General features: G+C 40.6%; 1 protein-coding gene across 3 annotated transcripts in view; it reads right to left on the bottom strand.

Moving 5' to 3' along the window:
- The window catches only part of SUPT3H (SPT3 homolog, SAGA and STAGA complex component), a 398,573-nt gene continuing 377,774 nt past the window's right edge, over window positions 320–21,118 (bottom strand). For 2 of the 3 annotated variants that reach the window (XM_018038799.1, XM_018038801.1), the window contains exons 12-13: window positions 1,468–1,553; window positions 320–712 (exon numbers count right to left, since the gene is read on the bottom strand). In XM_018038799.1, the coding sequence (XP_017894288.1) occupies window positions 1,512–1,553 (42 nt within the window). In that variant the 3' untranslated portion in view covers window positions 320–712; window positions 1,468–1,511. Of the gene's footprint in view, window positions 713–1,418; window positions 1,554–21,118 lie in introns of those variants that run through there. The other variant, XM_018038800.1, reaches the window with a different exon arrangement.

The following is a 21,118-nucleotide window of genomic DNA, read 5'->3' as shown; positions in this document are numbered from 1 at the left end:
AGAAAAGTTTAATCATACATTTCACCAATCACAGATGGAACATCAAAACCCTTTGGCAATTTTTTGATATTATATATCTGTGTTTTGTTGTTGTTGTTCTTGACATGAAGATTTTTTCCAGAAGGACTAACACAGAACAGGTAAATGATAGTTCACAAATGTGAATGAAAAAGTGAAAGTGAAGTCGCTCAGTCGTGTTCGATTCTTTGCGACCCTACGGACTGCAGCCTATCAGGCTCCTCCATCCATGGGATTTCCAGGCAAGAGTGCTGCAGTGGATTGCCATTTCCTTCTCCAGGGGATCTTCCCGACCCAGGAATTGAACCCGGCTCTCCTGCATTGCAGGCAGATGCTTTACCGTCTGAGCCACCAGGGAAGCTATTGTGGCACAATCCCATTAGCTGGGTCTCACTGTGATCTGGTCATAGCAGGAAAATCCTTCACGCTTCTCATTTCTATTTTTATTAATTCTTGACAAAGGTTGTCTCAGTGCGTGTAGAAACTACAATAAAAGTAAAATTACGCAAAACTCATCAAGTATGAAAGAGATAACTTCCTTTTTTTGCAATTCAAGTTGAATCAAGATCTGTATATTACTTCTATATTCGAGTTTGTTTCCAAGAGTGACAGTTCCTCATTTGTTGGAGAGAGTATAGATGACAGAAGGATGAGTCAGCTGCTAGAGCAGCGAAGTGCCCAGCCCACACTCAGTCTAGGAAGAATAAGAGAGTGAGAAAACCGATCACTCAGCTGCCCTTCCACTGATTCTAACTGCTTGGCTTCTAAACGGGTATGGTGTATGTGAGGGGTGGGCCTGGGGATCCAAGGGACAGGGAAAGGAGAGAAATGAAGACGGGAAGAGTTCTATGAGGGAAAAAACACACCACAGGCAGATACTTGGAAAGCTGGGCAGACGCCGTAAGAAGGACAGATGTACAATACGTGGGGTGAAGGGAAGAAAAGACAGGAACAGACAGTTCATCGGGCCTATCGGGTCTTTGATTAGTCTGAGTTCACAAGGTGGACAAGTATCTGTAAAATACATGAAGATCTAGTCACCAAATGTCAGAAAGTAGAGTTGGTGGGACAGTGCAAAGGGAAATGTGACTGTCCTTTTAATTGTGTTTCCTTTGTCCCAAACCTGGATTACAAAATGCATCAAATAAAACACAGACTAAACACTGAGAAAAAAAAAAAAAGACCCTGCTTTTAAGTTATGTGAGCTGAGAGCAGCTCTATTCCAAATTCAAATTGCAAAATTGCATTCTTGTCCACCTACACACCACCCTGAACATCCTGCCATTAATTGGCTAAATGGCCCATCCAGTAAACAAGACTAAGCGTTGAGGGGGTTGGAGAAGGGCTGGAGTCAGTCAGTTGATAGTCACAACAAACCAACCCACTCCCAAGGCTGTGGAGAGGGTAAACTTGTATTTTATTTTGCCCAAGGAGGGGAACAGAAATCACCTTAATATAACATTGCCTTTCCTGTTGCCGCAGTCGCAGTCACATCAGCAGGCCAGAAAAGCCATCCCATTCCTGCGGTAGGCACTCTGTAAAGAAGAAGAAATCTGCAGTGAATTATCACATCAAGTCAAACCAGGAAAGGGGGCAAAAGAGCAGGCAGCACTTTCTTCCTGTTTTGGGGCTTGGCTGGCTACAATCTAGTAGGGTGCTTCATCTGAACACTGCTGGTGGCCAAGCATTAGCAACTGCTCTGTTAAAAAGTCAGTGTGGTTAACAAGTGGTTAGTGATTCTATTTTGGGGGAGTGGGAGAAATGTGAAATAAGACATCCCATTTTGTTAATTGATTGGGCTTGGTTAGGCCAAAGACATGTTGTGTTGAATCTGTTTGTCCTTTAGAAACATGTGTTCTCTATTGGACATGCCCAAGAATCACTTCTAACTAAGTATCTTAATAGTCTATAAATTACTGACTCATTATATCCATCCCAGGCCTAATTTATAGTCTCAGTAAAAAGCTATGGGAACAGATAGTAATAGAGGACCCCTTACCCAATATGGTGCTAAGGAGTTCTGTACATTATAGGCATTACAGAAAATTTGAATCTTACATAATTTTATTATGCATATATATATATAGATAGATATTCATGATGGGATAAAAATATACCCATAAAAGAAAAATGTAATAATTTTTGTAATTGTAATAATGTAATATATTCCAGTAAAGAAAGTAACACAGCATAATAATATAATATACTCCATAAAGAAAGCAACATTTCCCCTCAAGAGATATATTTTGTATTTCAGAACTGGAAGAATCGGGCCATACAGGGCCTTTCACAATGAGACATACAGTGAAGCAGAACTGAAATCCAGGATTTAGGAATAAAATTCCTCTCTTCACCACCATAGTTTTCATTAGTTAAACTTGGACCAGCCACCTTCAGAGAATTTGTAAACTTCAATTAGATGAAAATTTTCTATAATTTATTTTCAGAAAAAGGGAAAAAAGACAAATCCTCATAACATCATGAATTTTTTGTTCTTTTAAGCTAATAATTCTGGGGTTGTTCTGGAGTATATAAACTTTCAGTCCAATAAATTTACCTTCAGCAGCCATCTTACAGGAAATACAGAATAAGCTTTTATGATTAAGATAATGTTAGGAATGTGCAGAAGAGTTTAATTCTAAAAAATGATTATTTTTAATTATACAGAAAAAAAAAGAAAGGTAAAACCCAAGTTTTTGACAAAGACTTCTACCAACATGAGGTGAAACAAAAACGGTTTTCTGAATAACTTTCTCTTAATCATAAAATTCAATTAGCTTCAAAACCTTCCCTCCAAATCTCCTGCATATACAGGATTTACTATGGTTGTCAGGCTTGGAAGCCCTGGTTGAAATTTCATTAGTGGGCTGTTACACAGTTCACTCTGGATCAGCGTATCAAGGATGAGAAAACAGATCCCATAGAACTCTTTGGGGCTCGCTCTGTGAGCTCCATCTTACCACTGGGCTCTCTGCGTCATAGGGCACTTTTGGACTGAAGCACACGTGCAAACAAAGGCTAGAAAATTCTAACTCGAGCTCCTAAGACCATGCACGGGAGAACAGTGGAAAATGAGCTCCTTGGAGAGCCACAAATAACTTGCAGGAACGGATAGGGTGTCTTCCCACAACCACAGGCAGGGGAGCCTCAGGCCCTGAAATAGCCCCTTCCACCACGGCCGCCTTCGAGAGGCTCACACCAAAGTAATACTTTCTGCTTCTTACCCTTGATATTTCACGTTTTACAACCACTGTGACAACCTTCAACATAAGATAATATTTAAAGCCCAGGGATGGTTTACATGGAGATAAACAGACCTGGGAGTAAAGCTGGATTCCTCTTCAACATAAATGGCTGAGGTGAGTCTTGCTTGAAAAAGTAATCTTGGCTCAGGAGAAGACCAAGTTTTGGCTGAGCCCACCTGAGAAATTACCAAGTTTAATCTTTCCAGGGTGGGTGATATGAAATGGTTTACTCCAGTGTTGAAAAGGTCTCTTTTCACCTTCATAGGTGAGTTAATTAATGCTGTTTGCAAACAACTAAAAGATGACAGGCTTACTGAATAACAGAGGCCCTCAAGTTTAATAAGAAAACCAAAGTTTAGAGCTGACCCGGATTTCTGGAATAAGTTCTTCCTATTCTAATTCTAAAATAAAGAAGGACCAAACAGGCATGTGTAATTAGTGAAGCGCAGTTTCAGCAAACCAGTCCCCTAGGGTCCTCCACCCCGAGTCACTGCTTTTTCCTTTTGATGTATAAAGGATGTATGTTGTCTGTCTGTGTAGGGCAATTATGGGAATGTCCCAAATTTGGCATCCCTTCCAGAGTAAGCAACTTGAAAGGAAGATGGATGGAGACAACTCATCTTTGTGTCAACTGTGAATTTCTCTCTATTTGTGCTGCGAATGCTGAAACTAAATTTAAACATTGCTTGGTGTGAGGGCCTTCCAGAGGCCATGTTCTCATGAAACACTCTGCGTCCCACTCACTCTCTATTGTTAGATATTGTGAACAATTCACAGACACTCTTCGTAAAACCCAGACCTTGAGCAGAAAAAGCCAGGACCTCCCCAACTACTGAAAAGTATAAATTAATTAATAACACAGACTCCCTCTCCTCAAACCAGCTCTGACTTGCTATATACCACTTAAGCTTCATTTCTGATTTTAGAGTTCTGTTCTCAACTATTATTTACTTCCATGTAAATGTATTGAAAAGTTCAGGTATTTTAGTATCTCTCAAAGTACCAGCAAAGAATATATGTATACATGTATGTGTGTGTGTGTATGTATGTGGCCTCCCTGGTGGCTCAGATGGGGTCTGCTGGCAATGCAGGAGACCCCGGGTTCAATCCAGGAAGATCCCCTGCAGAAGGGAATAGCAACCCCCTCCAGTATTCTTGCCTGGAGAATTCCATGGACAGGAGCCTGGCAGGCTACAGTCCATGGGGACACAAAGAGCTGGACACGATGGAGCGGTGTAACACTTCCACATATATATATATATATATATATATATATATATATATAATATGTATTTTAATTTTTTAAGGACCAATTGTAGTTCTTAAGTCTTTTTTCCTAAAATTGGGTATCACGTTATCCCCCATTTTTGACACTCTTTTTTATTGATTCAGCTCCAAATTATGACCTGTTACTGGAAGCTCAATCTACCTGGATAAGCAGACACAGATTCTACCTGCTGCACTGGACACTGGTGGGGTATTAACTCATAAGTGTGTACCTTTAATATAGGAATTTAAAAAGTCTGTGTGCGCAGGGGCAATGAACACACTAGGGAAAACATTTAAATCCCAAACTGGTTTACTTTTGCTTATATGGTTCATCATAATTGCACATTTTAAGGAATACAAATTAACATTAAAAAGGAAAAGGTTAATAAATATCTTAAACAAAAAGAAGATAAATATGCTACAAAGCATACCCTGCAGTTCCAAGTTGAATATGATTGTGTGTATATGTGTTGTTTGTGCCAGTAGTCTGATTAGTAAGACTTTAATTACAGATAAAACTATCCCCTTCAGTTCAGACCTACACTTTATTTTCACTACTGCACTTCCTGATTTATTCTGCTTTTTAAAGTAAAATAAAACAAGAATTTCATTGTAGGGACAAGCATCAGCAAGACGGCAAACTAGGAGGTCCCAAAGCTTGTCTCCCCAACAAAACAATAAACAACTACAAACAGTCAAAAAATAGCTCTGAATTACAACAAAAAAAGTATGACTATACAGAAAAGTGTAGGAAGCATTTTATTTGCATTATTCACCCATCCCAGTCCAGAGGCGCTCAGTACAAAGAGTGACCCACCTTGGAGGGATATCATCCCAGAGGACAAGGAAAGCAGGAGATTCCCGGCAAACTTCCCTTCCCCAGTGCTGTGGACGTTTGCAGTGTTTGCTACCAAGCACCCCCACAGGCATTACCAACAAAGAACCCAGTCATTGAGCTGCATGGAGTCCCCACTGCTGTGTTTCCTTATTGGGGCTGGAGCTGTCTCTGCGGTGAGACTTGCTCCCCTGTGCCTCACTCTCTGGGACCATGATGCCATAGCATCTCACCGTTGATGGGAGTGAAGCTACTGCTGCTCTCTGTACCCTGCCTCCAGGGTTCTGCAGCTACTATCAGCGGGGCCCAGATGCTGCTTTCTGTTCCGCTCCTGGGTCCTAAGTCATGGCATTGCTTGCCATCACTGGGCTACACTGATACAGCTCTGCGTTCTACCCTTTGGGTCCTGAGTCATGGCTTTGACCTGGCATTGCTGAGGCTAAGCTGCGGCTGCTCCGTACCCTGTGCCCTGGAGCCAGAGGCAGGACTGGAACCCACCATCCCCAGGGTGTGCCATTGCTGCCACCCCACAGTTTGTGCCACTACTGTATCTCCCCATCCTGGGGCCACGAATCGCTGTGGCGAGTCCCAGGGACTCAGACCCTGGCTCTGCGGAAGAGGCGCACATGCCTACCCTCAGGCACTGGTACTAGCATCACGGCAACAGCACTGGCGCACCGGGACCAAGGAACTGCCCCGTGTGCCTGACGCCAAAACCCCGGCTCCACTGCCACTGAGTGCCAGTGTGCTCAGTCTGGTGCCAAGAAGGATCCCTTTGGCTAGGAATTCCTCCCACAGGCAAAAAAAGAAGACCCCCAGCAGCCTCTGTCATTGAGGACCCCAACAGCTGTAGATTCCACTGCCACTGGCAGGACCTCTGTGGTCTGGGCCACTGAAGAGCCCCGCAGTCTTTGCCAAAGTTGACCTCAGCTGCCGATGGAGCTGCCTGGAGACTATGCCACTGTGCTTTCCCCAGCATCAGAGCTGCTGAATTCCATCCAGCCAGAGATCTCACAGACACTTTCAGGTGAAAATCCTTCTCTTCCAGAGTCAGTCTGAAAAGGCGGAAAGAGATGACTGCCCCCTCAAATGCGCAAACATCAATGCAAAGCTACCAGAAACAGGAAAAAGCAAGGAACCGTACTACCACCAAAGGAGCTCAGTACTTTTCCTGTGACTAAGACCAAAGAAACAGGCATCTGTGAGTTACTTGAAAAAGAACTCAAAATGATTATCTTAAGAAAGCACAGTAAGATTTGTCTGTCAGAAAGCTGACTGACTGAGTTGTCTGAGTTAGTGAACTCAAGAAAACAATGCATGAGCAAAATGAGAAGTTCAGTAATGAGACAGAAATCATAAAGAGTGAAACGAAAATTCTGGAGCTGAAGGGTGAAAAATGCAGGAGAGAGCTTCAAAAACAGACTCAATCAAACAGAAGAAAGAATGTGCCAACTTGAAGAGACATTTTTTGATATCCATTAAGAGGAGAAAAGAAATAAGAATGAAAAAAGGGTGATAAAAGTCTATGTAAATTAGGGGATATCATTTAAGTGAAACAATATAGTCAGCTCTCATATGTTAGTCACAAAACAAGGTTTAACAAACTTAAGAACACTGAAATCCTATCAAGCATATTTCCCAAACACAATGAAACTAGAAATCAATGATAGGAGGGAAGCTCGAAAATTCACAAATATGTAGAAATTTAAAAAACCCACCTGCATGGATAAACAATGGGTCAACAAAACAGTCAAAAGGGAAATACAAAAATTTCAAGAAAAACAACAAAAAAAACCCCTACAGCATACCAAAACGGGGCTGCAGCAGAACTTCTAAGAGGTAAGTTTATAGTGATAAATGCCTACATTAAGACAAAAGGAAGATTTTAAATAAATCTAGCCTTATATGTTATATAACCTTATATGTTTCAATTATCCCTCAATAAAGCTGGAAAAAAATGGGGAAAAAATCTCATTATAGCAGGCCTCAAATTCACTTTTAAATACTTCATTTCTCAAAGGTCTAAGACAGAAGAGTTTTGTTCTATTATCTGAATTCTTATAAATTTGCAGAATCTGATTTCAGCAACTCTTTATTGAGTTCCAACTCTGTGTAAGCCACTACGTGCTTGGTGGTACAGAGGACTCGAAGATGAGTGACACAGTCCTGCAGCCACTAGAGCTTCCAACTGAATGTTAATGGTTTAACCACCACAAGTAAAATGCATTGAGGGGTCACTCTCAAGAGTGGGGGAAAAAAATAAGGCAGGCTTTTTGCTTGCTCTTCTACTTTTAATCACAATATTTAATTTCAGGTAAAAGGCATGAGATTTGTATATTTCTTAAAGTGGAGGGGGCAAATATTAAAAAAAATACTGTACTTTTAAAAATTGGCTTATGAAGTATTCAGTAATTTCATGTCCATGTCTAATTTAGCATTACCACAACTATTAAAAAGAAAGGTCTTATTATTCTCCTTTTTAAAGTGATATGTCTAGGATTCAAAATCCAAGACCTGTATTCTTTTCATTATACCATCATCTTATACTAAACAAAAGAAAACAACTCCTCCTCTCCAAATCTAGCTTAATTTATTCCATCTAGATTACTGTAGACATATCTATTCTCCTAGTCCTAACAAACTCAAGTCTTGCTAAAGGTCACTTAAATTAAAACTGTACTTCAAAGATTTAAACTAGATTAGCTTGGCACAATCCTTGGAGTGCAGAGATGGGACCTGAATCTAAATCGTCTTCAGTTTGGAGGCACTCTCAACTAGTGCTTATTTTCCAGACTAATTTAAAGGTTAATATATAAAAATAATAATAAAAATAAAACACTGTGCATCCAAATAACTTGGGGGAGCTTTACAAAAATAACAGATACTCTGGCTTCACTTCTTTAAAGTCCATTGGTCTGAGCGGAGTTCGGGTTTGGAATGTTTTAAAAGCAATCCAGGGACTTTCCTGGTGGTCCAGTGGTTAAGAATCCACCTAGCGATGCAGGGGAACGTGGGTTCAATCCCTGGTGAAGGAACAAAGATCCCACACGCCCTGGTGCAACTAAGGCCACAGGCCCCAACTACGGAGCCTGTATACCACAACAAAAGATCCCACATGTTGCAACTAAGACCTGAGGCAACCAAGTAAATAAATACATTTTGAAAAAAAATTCTTCACTTTGACCTGGATGCACAGCGAGGGCTGAGAACAACAGTGCAGTGGGTGAGCGCACCATGAACAGGACTCCAAAATGCTTCTGTCAACAAATACAGAACTCTTTCAGTCTGTCACGATTACACATTAGACAGTGTTTCATAATGGGAATCCTAATCTTAACATTCAATACAGAAGAAATAGAAACTAAGGTTTCCAACTGCTACATTTAAAGCGGATAAGCAGCACGGACCTACTGTAGAGCGCAGGGAACCCTGCTCAGTGCCCTGCTGCGGCCTGGATGGGAGGGGAGTTCGGGGGAGAGTGGGTCAAGTCTGCACATGGCTGAGTCCCTTCACTGTTCACCTGAAACTATCACAACCTTGTTTGCTAATCAAGTATACCGCAATACAAAATAAAAAGGTTTTAAAATTCAGGTTTTCAGACGTGCCTTTTATGAAGAGAGCAGACAGGCTACCTGCGGCCCTCTCACTTCTGACTGTGGGCCACGTGCAGACCAGTCATTGTTCTTCTCCTTCCCAGGAGCCGGGATGCTGCTGTGAGGGAGCGCAGCCCTGCAGCCCGCCACACCACGTTTAATTCCATAATGGCAGAGGGATTTGGAAACTAAGCCTACTAAACCATGTTGAACAAATCTTTTGCTTACATCTAAAATCAAGGAACAATAAAACTTTGGAATTGCAAAGTGTCTTTGAGAACTCCTCTAGTCCAGTTCCTAATCTAACAGATGAAAAAACTACTGCCCAGAGAGAGACACACAGATCTGTGGTCAGGGGGCAGACAACCTAGGATGGTCCTCATTCTGCCCAAAGCTGTATGTTCAGCTTTTCTGACCTTAACGGGGAAAACAGATGTCAGGGGAAAAATTGTTTTTCCAGATAAAGAATCCTTGGGAGCTGAACAAAAGTGAAGGGGCTGGAGGGAGGGAAGGACTTCATTGTCCAAAACAGGACAGCTAAGTAGTTAGAACAATACACGCCATGATGAGCTTTTAGTTCTATGCCTGCCTCTTCGGCTATCTGATTAGCTCTCCCTTGGAAAATCACTTAATATCCCCCAGTGCCCCGGTACTAGTTTTTAAAAAGAGACAAACTCTCAAAATAATTAAGATCAACCTGGCTGAAAAGTTCTGTGGCAAAAGCACACACCTTTAGAAGCTTCACGGGAATGACACACCATTTATTTGCGCTCAAGTCTTTCTAATAAGTCTGTGCTCAGTGTCTGATTTAGGGTCAAGCATACAATGTGGCCTGCCTGGGTCGGTTTGGAGTTGGCCAATTTGGGCTAAATCCAGGAGAGAAAGGACAATAAAAAGATTTGGAGCCTACATTCACCCTTTCCCAAACTACTGTTAACTCCCAATTAACTAAATGTAGGGTAGACTCTGCATTTTGGATGATTTGCGGGCCACAGGAGCCACCCTGGTTACCGAGGGCCTGGTGGTTTCTCAAGAGCTCTCTTCTGCTCCATGGGGATGCAGAGGGTACCGAGGGCAGAGGTTCTATGACTACTGGCTTGGCTTTGCTGGAGGATGTGGTGGGGGAGGCAGTGGGGTGAACTGAAAGCAACAGGCTTTCCCCGCATGCCTGCTAAGTTGCTTCAGTCACGTCTGACTCTCTGTGATTGGGCTCCTCTGTCCATGGGATTCTCCAGGCAAGGATACTGGAGTGGGTTGCCATTTCCTCCTCCAGGGGATCTTCCCCACCCAGGGATCGAACCTGTGTCTCCTGAGGCCCCTGCATTACAGGTGGATTCTTTATTACTCAACCACCAGGGAAGCCCACAGGCTTTCCCTAGTCTTTTACTAATGAAGTTAACCTAAGTGTTCCATTTATTGGACTATTCAGTTGAGTGGGGGATGAGGGTATGTATGTCTCTGAATTTCATGTATAAAAATGTTAATTTCATGTCTAAAAATGCTGTTTCACAAGACAGCTACATTAATTAGCCCACCTCACTCCCAAGTTACTGTCAAGACCAACTGTGTTTTTATCTCCCTTTTTCTATCTCTTCTGGCAGCAACATCGGAGTCTACATCAGTTTGTTTCAAATTCCAAGGCCCCCATCAGCCCCAATTCAGCCCTGCCCTCTGTGGGGTCACTGGATTCAGAGTCCAAGCCCCCTCCCAGCTCCTCCATTTGCTGAAGGAGGTGACTGTGCCCTGAGAGGCATCTTGTTTCGCTTTAATACTATAAATCTTTGAACCCCTGGAGCTTCATATCAAAGCTATGTAATAGCTCTTTAAAAGATAAAATATGCCCCCTTTTCTTGCTACCCTTGTGTCTGCGTGTGGGCAAGAGATTTAATTATAATGAATAAAACTGAATGGTGGTCTGAGACTCTTAAAATCAAAGTGGGGATCATGGCTGAATTTCATTAGCAAACATAAATACAAATAGGCACATCTTGTTTGTACCAATGCCATGTGACTTTCCCCCTTTTGATAATTTCATTCTAACTCTGATAAATTTCAGAGAATCTAAATTGAACCATATGATGTATAGCACTGTAATATGCAAAGCTCTTCATTAAACATGTTCCTTTTTTGAGTACTTCCCCATGTTATAAATATCCTGTGAAAATCATGGAGGGCAGTTTGTCAGACAGCAGAGCCTTGATTTAAGACAGTGAAGGGAGCCCTGCCCTCTAAATAAGAGGTCTTCTCTGGCTGGCAGAATGGGAAAAAGACATAGCATTAACTCCCATTCTATTCCAAGTAACTGTGAGCCTATAAATCTTATGGAACGTGTCATTTTATGCATGTTTTTCTCTCAGTCTGTATCATATTCTTCTTAAAAGTTATTCAAGCATTCTGGATATAAACATCTCTCAATTAAAATTAATGATTAAAAATTACCATTTCTAATTGCCCAAGTCATCTCAATCAAATTATATGAGATGTGTTAATTTCTTTGCTGTCACTGAGCAAAGTAATTACATGGTTGATGCAAACAGCACTGTATTTTAGAGATAAGTTTTTTGTGAATGTTATTTTTAGCAATTTTATGAGTCTAAATAGAAGTGTACCATTTCTATGCTTAAACTAGTCTTTCCATGATATTGTATGCACTTAAATACATTTATGGTAGTAATAATTTAATCGCAATAATATTAAGGTTTTTTTTCCTTCCACCTAAATTATAAACAATTAAAACACAAATTTCCAAACTATTCCAAGCTGCAGACACATGTTATGTATAAACAGTATCAAATTGGCAGAAGTTAGTCATCAAAATCCCCAAGGCAGGCAGCGTGGGCAGGCAGGGTGGGGGAGAGAGGTGCTCAGTATAACAACAGTTAATTCTTGTTTTTCTTGTTTGATTCAAAGCTCTCCAGGAGGCAGGAAGTTGCTATTTTATTTGTCTCTGTATGTCCAGGGTACAATCCAAGGTACAACGTATAAGTAGGTGCTCAATAGGTAAGCATCTAATGCATTTGATTTGCAAATAGCTTAGTTTCCTCTGGACAATGGGAAATGCTAACATGTATTCACCATGACAGCAGGGGCTGAGATATTGTCAGCTCCAAAAAAATCAGGCTTAGACTAAATGCTTATCATTTCACCAGATAATCGTCAGCAGCAATTAGTAGGAAAAATAAATTAGTGACCTTGATAATTCAGTCATAAGCAATGCTGCAGAGAGTTACTCTGATGTTAGTTCTCAGTTCCCACTGGGAGCATTTCTGGGCTTCTCATTACTGTTATCTGCCAGGAGTAAAAACTTTTGCAGCAATGGAGCCAACTGCCTTGTGTGCCAGAAAGAAAGAATCCAAGTCATCTAAAACAACACTATTGAATTGTTTTGTTGCATCTAAACATTTTAAGTTCCAACATTCTGTTACTGAAAAGCTTACGGTAGTATAAAATAACGTTTTAACAGTCTTGGTTAGGTGGCAATGTTACTCAATTGTATTTTCCATTTTCAAAGTTGTCAACAATGACATAATAAAAAGTAAAAGAACACTGCCTCAGTGGCCTTTGCTATGTCAAAACATACAACATGAGGAATAAGTACATGAATAGCAACAGCTGTTTACCAATGGTCAAGGCCCCAATTTAGAACAGTAAACAAATTATAATTAAAGTTCTCAAGAATTTTTAGAAGAAAATGAATAATAAAATTACAACATAGAACTATCAGGACACAGTCGCTAACAATGAAAATCACTGTGGTAGCCACCTGAGAAGGTATATTTTTGTATGAACCTGTTGTCATTCATTCATTTAATAACATAGGTTGCAAGATGCAGTGGATACAGCAGTGATCTTAGAAGTGGTTCCTGCCCTTCAACGGTGAACAGTCTAATGGGGGAGACATAGTGAATGAAAAATGACAAAGGTAATGGGAATCACGAAATGAGAGTAGAGTGTGATGGGACCAGTAGAGGTGGGTGGTGATCAACCATGCTTCTTGAAGGAAAAGACATTCAGCTGAGGCCAAGCTGGGGATGGGGATGAGTGGCGAAAGGGCCAGACAGAAAAATGTTCTAGGTTAAGACCCAGAGGAGAGAGAGTCTGACTTATTTTCAAATGCCAGTCTATAGGCTATGCTTGTCACAATAAATATTAAGCCTAAGACTCTAACCCACACCACCTACCACTGAAGGGTTTATCAAAATTCAGGGAAGAAACGCTCATGTTATATAAACGTTCAACCGATTCTTTTGAATCACCGCTTTAGAGCCTGATATAATCTCTTTAACTGGAAGAATTGGAGGACTTCTGGTCTCTGATCCGGCACAGAAGTCTGGAAGTTGCCCTCTGTCCTTGTTTACTCAAGTGAAAGTTGAACAAAGTGAAAAATCAAGTACTCTTAGATCCAAAGGACAAGTGAAGTCACAGGGCAAACCACTGCCCTTAAAACAGAGAGAAAGACAAAGAGTCACGACTTAATGGAACAGAGATCTATAAGCAAAAACCTCTGTGGGAACCAGTGCTGGGGTAGGGGAAACCGAACTGTAACTGACAAACTGCTAAAGCTCAGTGTGGACAAACCTGGGCGCTAAAACTCCAGGGGGACTCAGACACGGGTGGGGTGGGGGATGGGGAAGGGAACCACACTTGTGAGTTTTAGCTCCTGGAGGTCAGCTAGGTTCTCACAGTGACTATCACAGAAAAACCTCTTCATGCTTCCAGCGGAGGGAGGGTTAAAAACATTCTGAAATACACCAAAGCATTACGTTCTTCTTAATAAGGTCTAAGCACAAGAGAAATAATTTAATCAGAGCTTAACCTGCCTAAGGTTTATAAGAGCGTAACTGACCTGGGCAAAGGGAAATACCAACTGTGCACCGTGGTCATTCTAATAGTCTGGTGGGTGCGTGGGGCACTAAAAAGCACCCGTGAAGCTACAGTTCAGAGGCACAGGCTCTGTAAGACTAAGACCTACTCACAGCTGCATAGCATGTCTCCCCTCCATCCACATTTTACCATCACAATAATAAAGGCCTATTTTTCCAGCAGTTCCTTTAACCCAGTACATCATGTCTGTCTAACTAAGACAAAATTACAAGGTATAATGAAAGGTAAAAAAACAGTTTGAAGAACACAGCAAGCATCAGAACCAGACCCATTTATGACTGGCATGTTGGAATTAACAGACTGGGAACTTATAACAACTATGATTGAGACGGTTGGATGGTGTCACTGATTCAGTGGGCACAAATCTGAGCAAACTTCAGGAGACAGTGAAGGACAGGGAAGCCTAGTGTGCTACAGTCCATGGGGTTGCAAAGAGTTGGACATGACTCTTAGCAACTGAACAACAACAGCAACAATGATTAGGATGCTAAAGGCTCTAACGGATAAGGTAGACACCATGTCAGAACAGAAGAGCAATGCAAGCAAAGTGACGGAGATTTTAAGAAAAAGTAAGAAAGAAATGCTAGATATAAAAACTCCATTGTAAAGGAAATGATGAATGCCTCTGATGGGTTTATTAGTAGACTGAATAAGACTGAGGAAATAAGCTCTGAATTTGAGGATACTGTACGAGAAACCTCCAAAACTGAAAAAGCAAAGAGTGAAAAAAACCAGAAAACACAGAATAAAATATCCCAAAACTATAAGACAGCTACAAATGGTATAACATATGCACAGCAGGAATATTAGAAGAAGAAGAAAAAAAGAGAAGAACAGAAGGAATATTTTTTAAAATGATGACCTAGGATTTTCCCAAATTAATGTTGACATCAGACCATAGACCCACGGAGCTTAGGGAACACCAAGAAGTATAAATAAAGATAAATAAAAGAGAAATAAAGATCTTCTCATACACACAAAAACTGAGGGGATTATTTTCTAGTACTTCCGTGCTTATAGGAAAATGTTATGAGGAAGTTTCCAGATACAGTTCAGAAACTTGGGTATAAAGAAAGAAAGAACAGTGGAGAAGGAGTAAGCAGATCGGTGCAGTCACTGTGGAGAACAGCGTGGAGGCTCCTTAAAAACTAAAAACAGAGTTACCATGTGATTTAGCAATCCTACTCCAGGGCATACATCCGGAAAAGATAAAAACTAACTGGAAAAGATCCATGCACCCCAGTGTTCACAGCAGCACTATTCATAGCAAACAAGACAGGGAAGCAAGCTAAACGTCCAGCAACAGATGAACAGATAAAAAAGACGTGTGTGTGTGTATACATACACACAACAGAATACTACGCGGTCATAAAAAGAATGAAATGATGCCATTTGTAGCAATATGGATGAATCTAGAGATTATCATACTCTGTGAAATAAGCCAAAGACAAATATCATGTATCACCTATATGTAGAATCTAAAGAAATGATACAGATGAACTTATTTACAAAGCAGAAGTGGACTCACAGGCATAGGAAACACACTTAGGGTTACTAAAGGAGAAAGTGGGGAGGGTTCCACTAGGAATTTGAGAGTAATGGACACAGCACTATATATAAGATAAACATAAGGATTTACTGTACCGCACAGGGAAATACATTCAAATATCTTAACCTATAGTGGAAAAGAATCTGAAAAAGAAAATAACTGAATCACTTTGTTGTACACTTGAAAACACTGTAAATCAACTATACATCAAAAAATATAAAAAAACTTTAACTGCTGGGTACTGACTTCTCAGCGACAGGCATGCCTTCTCCATGCCTTTGTGTCTCCTTCCCTAATTGAGTGTGGAAGGCACTATGAACATACTTTTGTCATATTAATTGCCATATTTCTATAATGGAGTTGTGTTAATGGAATTTGCCACAGACATTTACAATCTACCTCAGCCATCAAAAAAAAAAATCACCTTCAAGTATCATAAATAACCAGTGTGTTCTCTAGTGTGAAAGATTAATTTGAAGAGAGCTAGCATATTAAATGATTAAATCCCTGAGGATGGAATCATTCCAAATCAGATACATAATCTCTATAGCACCGACAGTGCTCGTGTTATTAGGCATTATTCTAATAAACCTTAAAAGGTAAGCTTTTTGGGGATTCCCAGGGGGCACCAGTGGTAAAGAACCTGCCTGCCAATGCAGGAGGCATAACAGATTCAGGTTCGATTCCTGGCTCAGGAAGATCCCCTGGAGTAGGAAATGGCAACCCACCCCCGTGTTCCTGCCTGGAAAATTCGAAGGACAGGGTAGCCTGGCAGGCTATAATCCATAGAGCCACAGAGAGTCAGACATAACTGAGTGCCATAAAGGGCAGGCTATTTGGGTCATAGTAACGAGAATACTGTGCTGGCCCAGACCAGTCCTATTCCACCATTGTTCGACTCTGCTGTTTACTGGTCATATTGTTAAAAATACTGAGAAGGTGTAGGTTTAGCACATTAAAAAAATGTTCTTAATTTCACTTTAAACAGTTATTACCGTAAAAAATACTTTACATAGAACATTTTGTTTTATTACTCACCAGATAAATTAAAAAACAGGCCTTCAGAAGGCCTATGAAAAATTCAGCACCAATCCTGGACCAGGAAATGAAGACAGAGATTCTTGTTGGCGAAAGTTGAGATCAGAAACATCCTTCCAAAAGACTGTGGCTGTCATTATTTCAAGAACTCTTAACCATGATTTCTTTAGGAAAGGCTGAATGAATTCTACCTTTATGTATTCTATTCATCGAGCACTCCAATGGAATGCAAGAAGGCATTCTATAAAGTAGAGCCTTGGGATATATACATTGAAATTAATTCCATGAATCATTTCAACCAGGATTTAGGAGAAGGAAGGGAAGGCTCTTTTGCACATGAGTTTCTGTCCGTCCGTCTAGTCCATGTGGTGGTATCAACGACCGAATGGGCAGGTCCCACCACTCCCAGGGTCCACTGGCCTCCAGTGTGTGCGGCTGGCCTCTTCTCGTTCCCCACAGCCGTGGGAGGTGAGGGGAGGTAAGCTAATGCATGAATAGCTGCCAGGAGAAAAGATGGGAGGGAAAAAAAGCTAAAGAAATATAGTATTTCAATCAAAGTCTGAAATTTGTAGAAGTGGTTTTGGTCTCCATATAGTAAAAATATTTATCCAAGAAACTCCTACTCGGGTGTGAACATCCTACTTCTAGTGGGATTTTGCTTGGCAAAGGGCTGTGAAAGAGTGGAAGCTAATACAGAACATGTCTATAAACAAATTTATTTAGTTAGTACAGACTGACACATTCGCTAGAGGATTTCAGCAATTACATGTGTAAAACTATTTCCTACAGTGGTTTCCTTTTGTGATTTTGCTAATTTATTCAATCTAGGCCATTTTCACGCACTGACTCTTATAAGCCATTTAGCCACACAGGCCGAAATGAACATATGGAGACTATGCCTTCTTTCCAGTTTTTCATGTAAACATAATTACATGGTGATATTAAAGAGTCAAACTTATAATGAAAAAAGAGTCAAGCAAGGTTGTAATACCTTAAAACATAACGTTGTAATCTAACTTTGGAGAAGAGAGACTTGGAAATTTTGGCTATGGTAATATATATCAAAGTGTCCAGTAAAATGTGAAGCCTTATGTAAGGGTAAGGGTGTTTACATTTATGTTCAACATGTATTATTATTCCAGTTATAGCTAACAGTTCAGTTCATTTCAGTCTCTCAATCGTGTCTGACTCTTTGTGACCCCATGAAGTACAGCACACCAGGCCTCCCTGTCCATCACCAACTCCCGGAGTTTACTCAAACTCAATGGCAACCCACTCCAGTATTCTTGCCTAGAGAATCCTGTGGACAGTGGAGCCTGGTGGGGTGCTGTCCATGGGGTCACACAGAGTTGGACACAACTGAAACGACTTATCATGCATGCATGCATGCATTGGAGAAACAAATGGCAACCCACTCCAGTATTCTTGCCTGGAGAATCCCAGGGACAGAGGAGCCTGATGGGCTGCCATCTATGGTGTTGCACAGAGCTGGACATGACTGAAGCGACTTAGCAGGGGCAGGGGCAGCAGCAGCAGCAGCAGCAGCAGCAGCATGTCCATTGAGTCAGTGATGCCATCCAACCATCTCATCCTCTGTCATACCCTTCTCTTCCCAACTTCAATCTTTCCCAGCATTAGGGTCTTTTCAAATGATTCAGTTCTTTGCACCAGGTGGCCAAAGTATTAGAGTTTCAGCTTCAGCATCAGTCCCTCCAATGAATATTCAGGACTGATTTCCTTTAGGATGGACTGGTTGGATTTCCTTGCAGTCCAAGGGACTCTCAAGTCTTCTCCATCACCACAGTTCAAAAGCATCAATTCTTTGGCACTCAGCATTCTTTATAGTCCAACTCTCACATCCATACATGACTACTGAAAAAACCATAGCTTTGATTAGATGGACCTAACTGTTGGCAAAGTAAAAAGGCAAAAAAATAGGACACTGAAAGATGAACTCCCCAAGTCAGTAGTGCCCAACATGCTACTGGAGAACAGTGGAGAAATAATTCCAGAAAGAATGAAGAGACGAAGCCAAAGCAAAAACAACACCCAGTTGTGGATGTGACTGGTGATAAAAGCAAAGTCCAATGCTGTAAAGAGCAATATTGCATAGGATCCTGGAATGTTAGATCCATGAATCAAGGCAAACTGGAAGTGGTCAAAGAGGAGATGGCAAGAGTGAACGTCGCCATTCTAGGAATCAGCGAACTGAAATGGACTGGAAGGGGTGAATTTAACTCAGATGACCATTGTATCTACTCCTGTGGGCAAGAATCCCTTAGAAGATATGGGAGTAGCCATCATAGTCAACGAAAGAGTCCAAAATGCAGTACTTGGATACAATTTCAAAAATGACAGAATGATCTCTGTTCATTTCCAAGGCAAACCATTCAATATCACAGTAATCCAAGTCTATGCCCTGACGAGTAATGCTGAAGAAGGTGAATTTGAATGGTTCTGTGAAGACCTATAAGACCTTCTAGAATTAACACCCCCAAAAGATGTCCTTTTCAATATAGGGGACTGGAATGCAAAAGTAGAAAGTCAAGAAACACCTGGAGTAAGAGGCAAATTTGGCCTTGGAGTACAGAATGAATCAGGGCAAAGGCTAACAGAATTTTGCCAAGAGAATGCACTGGTCATAGCAAACACCCTCTTTCAACAACACACGAGAAGACTCTACACATGGACATCACCAGATGGTCAGTACCGAAATTAGATTATAAGATGGAGAAGCTCTATACAGTCAGCAAAACAAGGGCAGGAGCTGACTATGGCTCAGATCATGAACTCCTTATTGTCAAAGTCAGACTAAAATTGAACAAAGTAGGGAAAACCAGTAGACCATTCAGGTATGACCTAAATCAAATTCCTTACGATTATATAGTGGAAGTGAGAAACAGATTTAGATCTGATAGACAGAGTGCCTGAAGAACTATGGACGGAGGTTTGTGACATTATACAGGAGACCATCCCCAAGAAAAAGTTATAGCTAAAACAACATGAAATCATATGCTTGGAGAATTTTAATTTTTAACAAATGTATGTTCATTGAAATGCATATTCTCAACTCTAGAAGCACTTGGATTATAATTCTCTAATTATACATATTTCTATTTGAGAATGTTAATTTAATTCATTATATTAATTAATAACTCCTACCTTTCAAACTGTGTTTTGGTCATTATTATTGTAGATCCCATAATGTCTTACATTTAGAAGCTCAATAAATATTTGGTAAATAAGTAAACCCCATGTAAACTTGGGTAGTCCTCATGTAAAGAAAACCAATACAGATGGACACTTATGAATTAATTTCACACTAATTATTTTACAGATTGAGAATTTTTATTTCTCATATATATATGATAATATATTTGTGATTAATTAAAAAAAAGGCAGAGTAAATTTTCTTAAATACAGGAAGGGTACCATGTGAAGGCAGAAGTGGAGACTGGCGACATCTATAATCCAAGCACCAAGGATTACTGGTCATCACACAAAGCTAGGAGACGCCGGGAACAGACTCGCCCCTCTGAAGGAACCTGCCCTGCTGACTCGATTCCAGACTTCTAGCCTGGAGAACTGGGAGATGACACACGGCTGTTGTTTCAAGCTGCCTAGTTTGTGGTACTTTGTCAACAGCACTCTTAAAAAAACAAAGGCAACTCTCTTACATTAACTATGTTACTTTTATTGATCTGTATGGTTTTAACCAAATGGCCTGGAAACTAAGGTCATTGCTGAAATCTTTAAAAACCTGTCAGTCTAATTGGTAGGAACAGCTGCTTTGTGGAAAAACGCCACTACTTTTCTGGCCTGAGAGCATCAAATGAGATGAGCTCTGCTTCTACTGGGACAGAACTTTTCCCTTCTGGTTTTCACAGCAGGTATGGAGTGGGAGTGCTGTAGGCACCTGAAACAAAGTATACGCTTAAGCAAGGCTTTCCTAAATGATAGATCTAGGGCAGAAAGAACTTAAAGTGATATTTTTCAAGACAGTGGCATTTTTACCTCAAACACTGCATAAAAGTATAAGACGAGAGAATATTAAGGTACTGGCCCTCAAAGGAAAAAGTTGAGATATTTTTAAAGTGAAGTTCCTGATAATGGCCATCCATCACACCACAGTCCTTTGCTTCAAGGCTAACCTAATAACTGAGATCAAGTTACTTTATTTTTGGCCTACTGAAGCCTAGGATCAGTAATTCTCATCTTTATAATGTGTAAGGGAATACTAAAAACATATATTATGGTGAAAAAATTTGTGTATGGGGAGATATTTGAAAAAATTTAAAACACATATGGAAATTATACTTCTGGTAGCCACTGACTGAGAAAATAGGTACTGATCAAAATCCTGCAATGACGGGTTTAGATGAATGTTATTTACCACAACAGTACCTACAACAGTTGAAAACACATTAAGACGTATCAGTTATCCTTTCTATAGACAGTGCTTATGTGTCTTTAGGTCTGGGGATGACTATAAGGCTGACTATAAGGCTCTTGGGGAATGCAGATTCACAGGTTTGAAAATGCCTCCCCCAACCCCCTCCCACAAAGAGGGGAGGATGAACTGAGAGAGTAGCGTTGCCATATATATATACATATATACATGTTGACATATATATACATACACTACCCCATGTAAAACAGACAGCTAGTGGGAAGCTGCTGCATAGCA

This window comes from Capra hircus, chromosome 23 (genome assembly GCF_001704415.2).
Source record: "Capra hircus breed San Clemente chromosome 23, ASM170441v1, whole genome shotgun sequence".
NCBI classification, from domain to species: Eukaryota; Metazoa; Chordata; class Mammalia; order Artiodactyla; family Bovidae; genus Capra; species Capra hircus.
The sequence above is the reverse complement of the archived record's forward strand: the minus strand, read 5'-3'. Positions and strand labels throughout refer to the sequence as shown.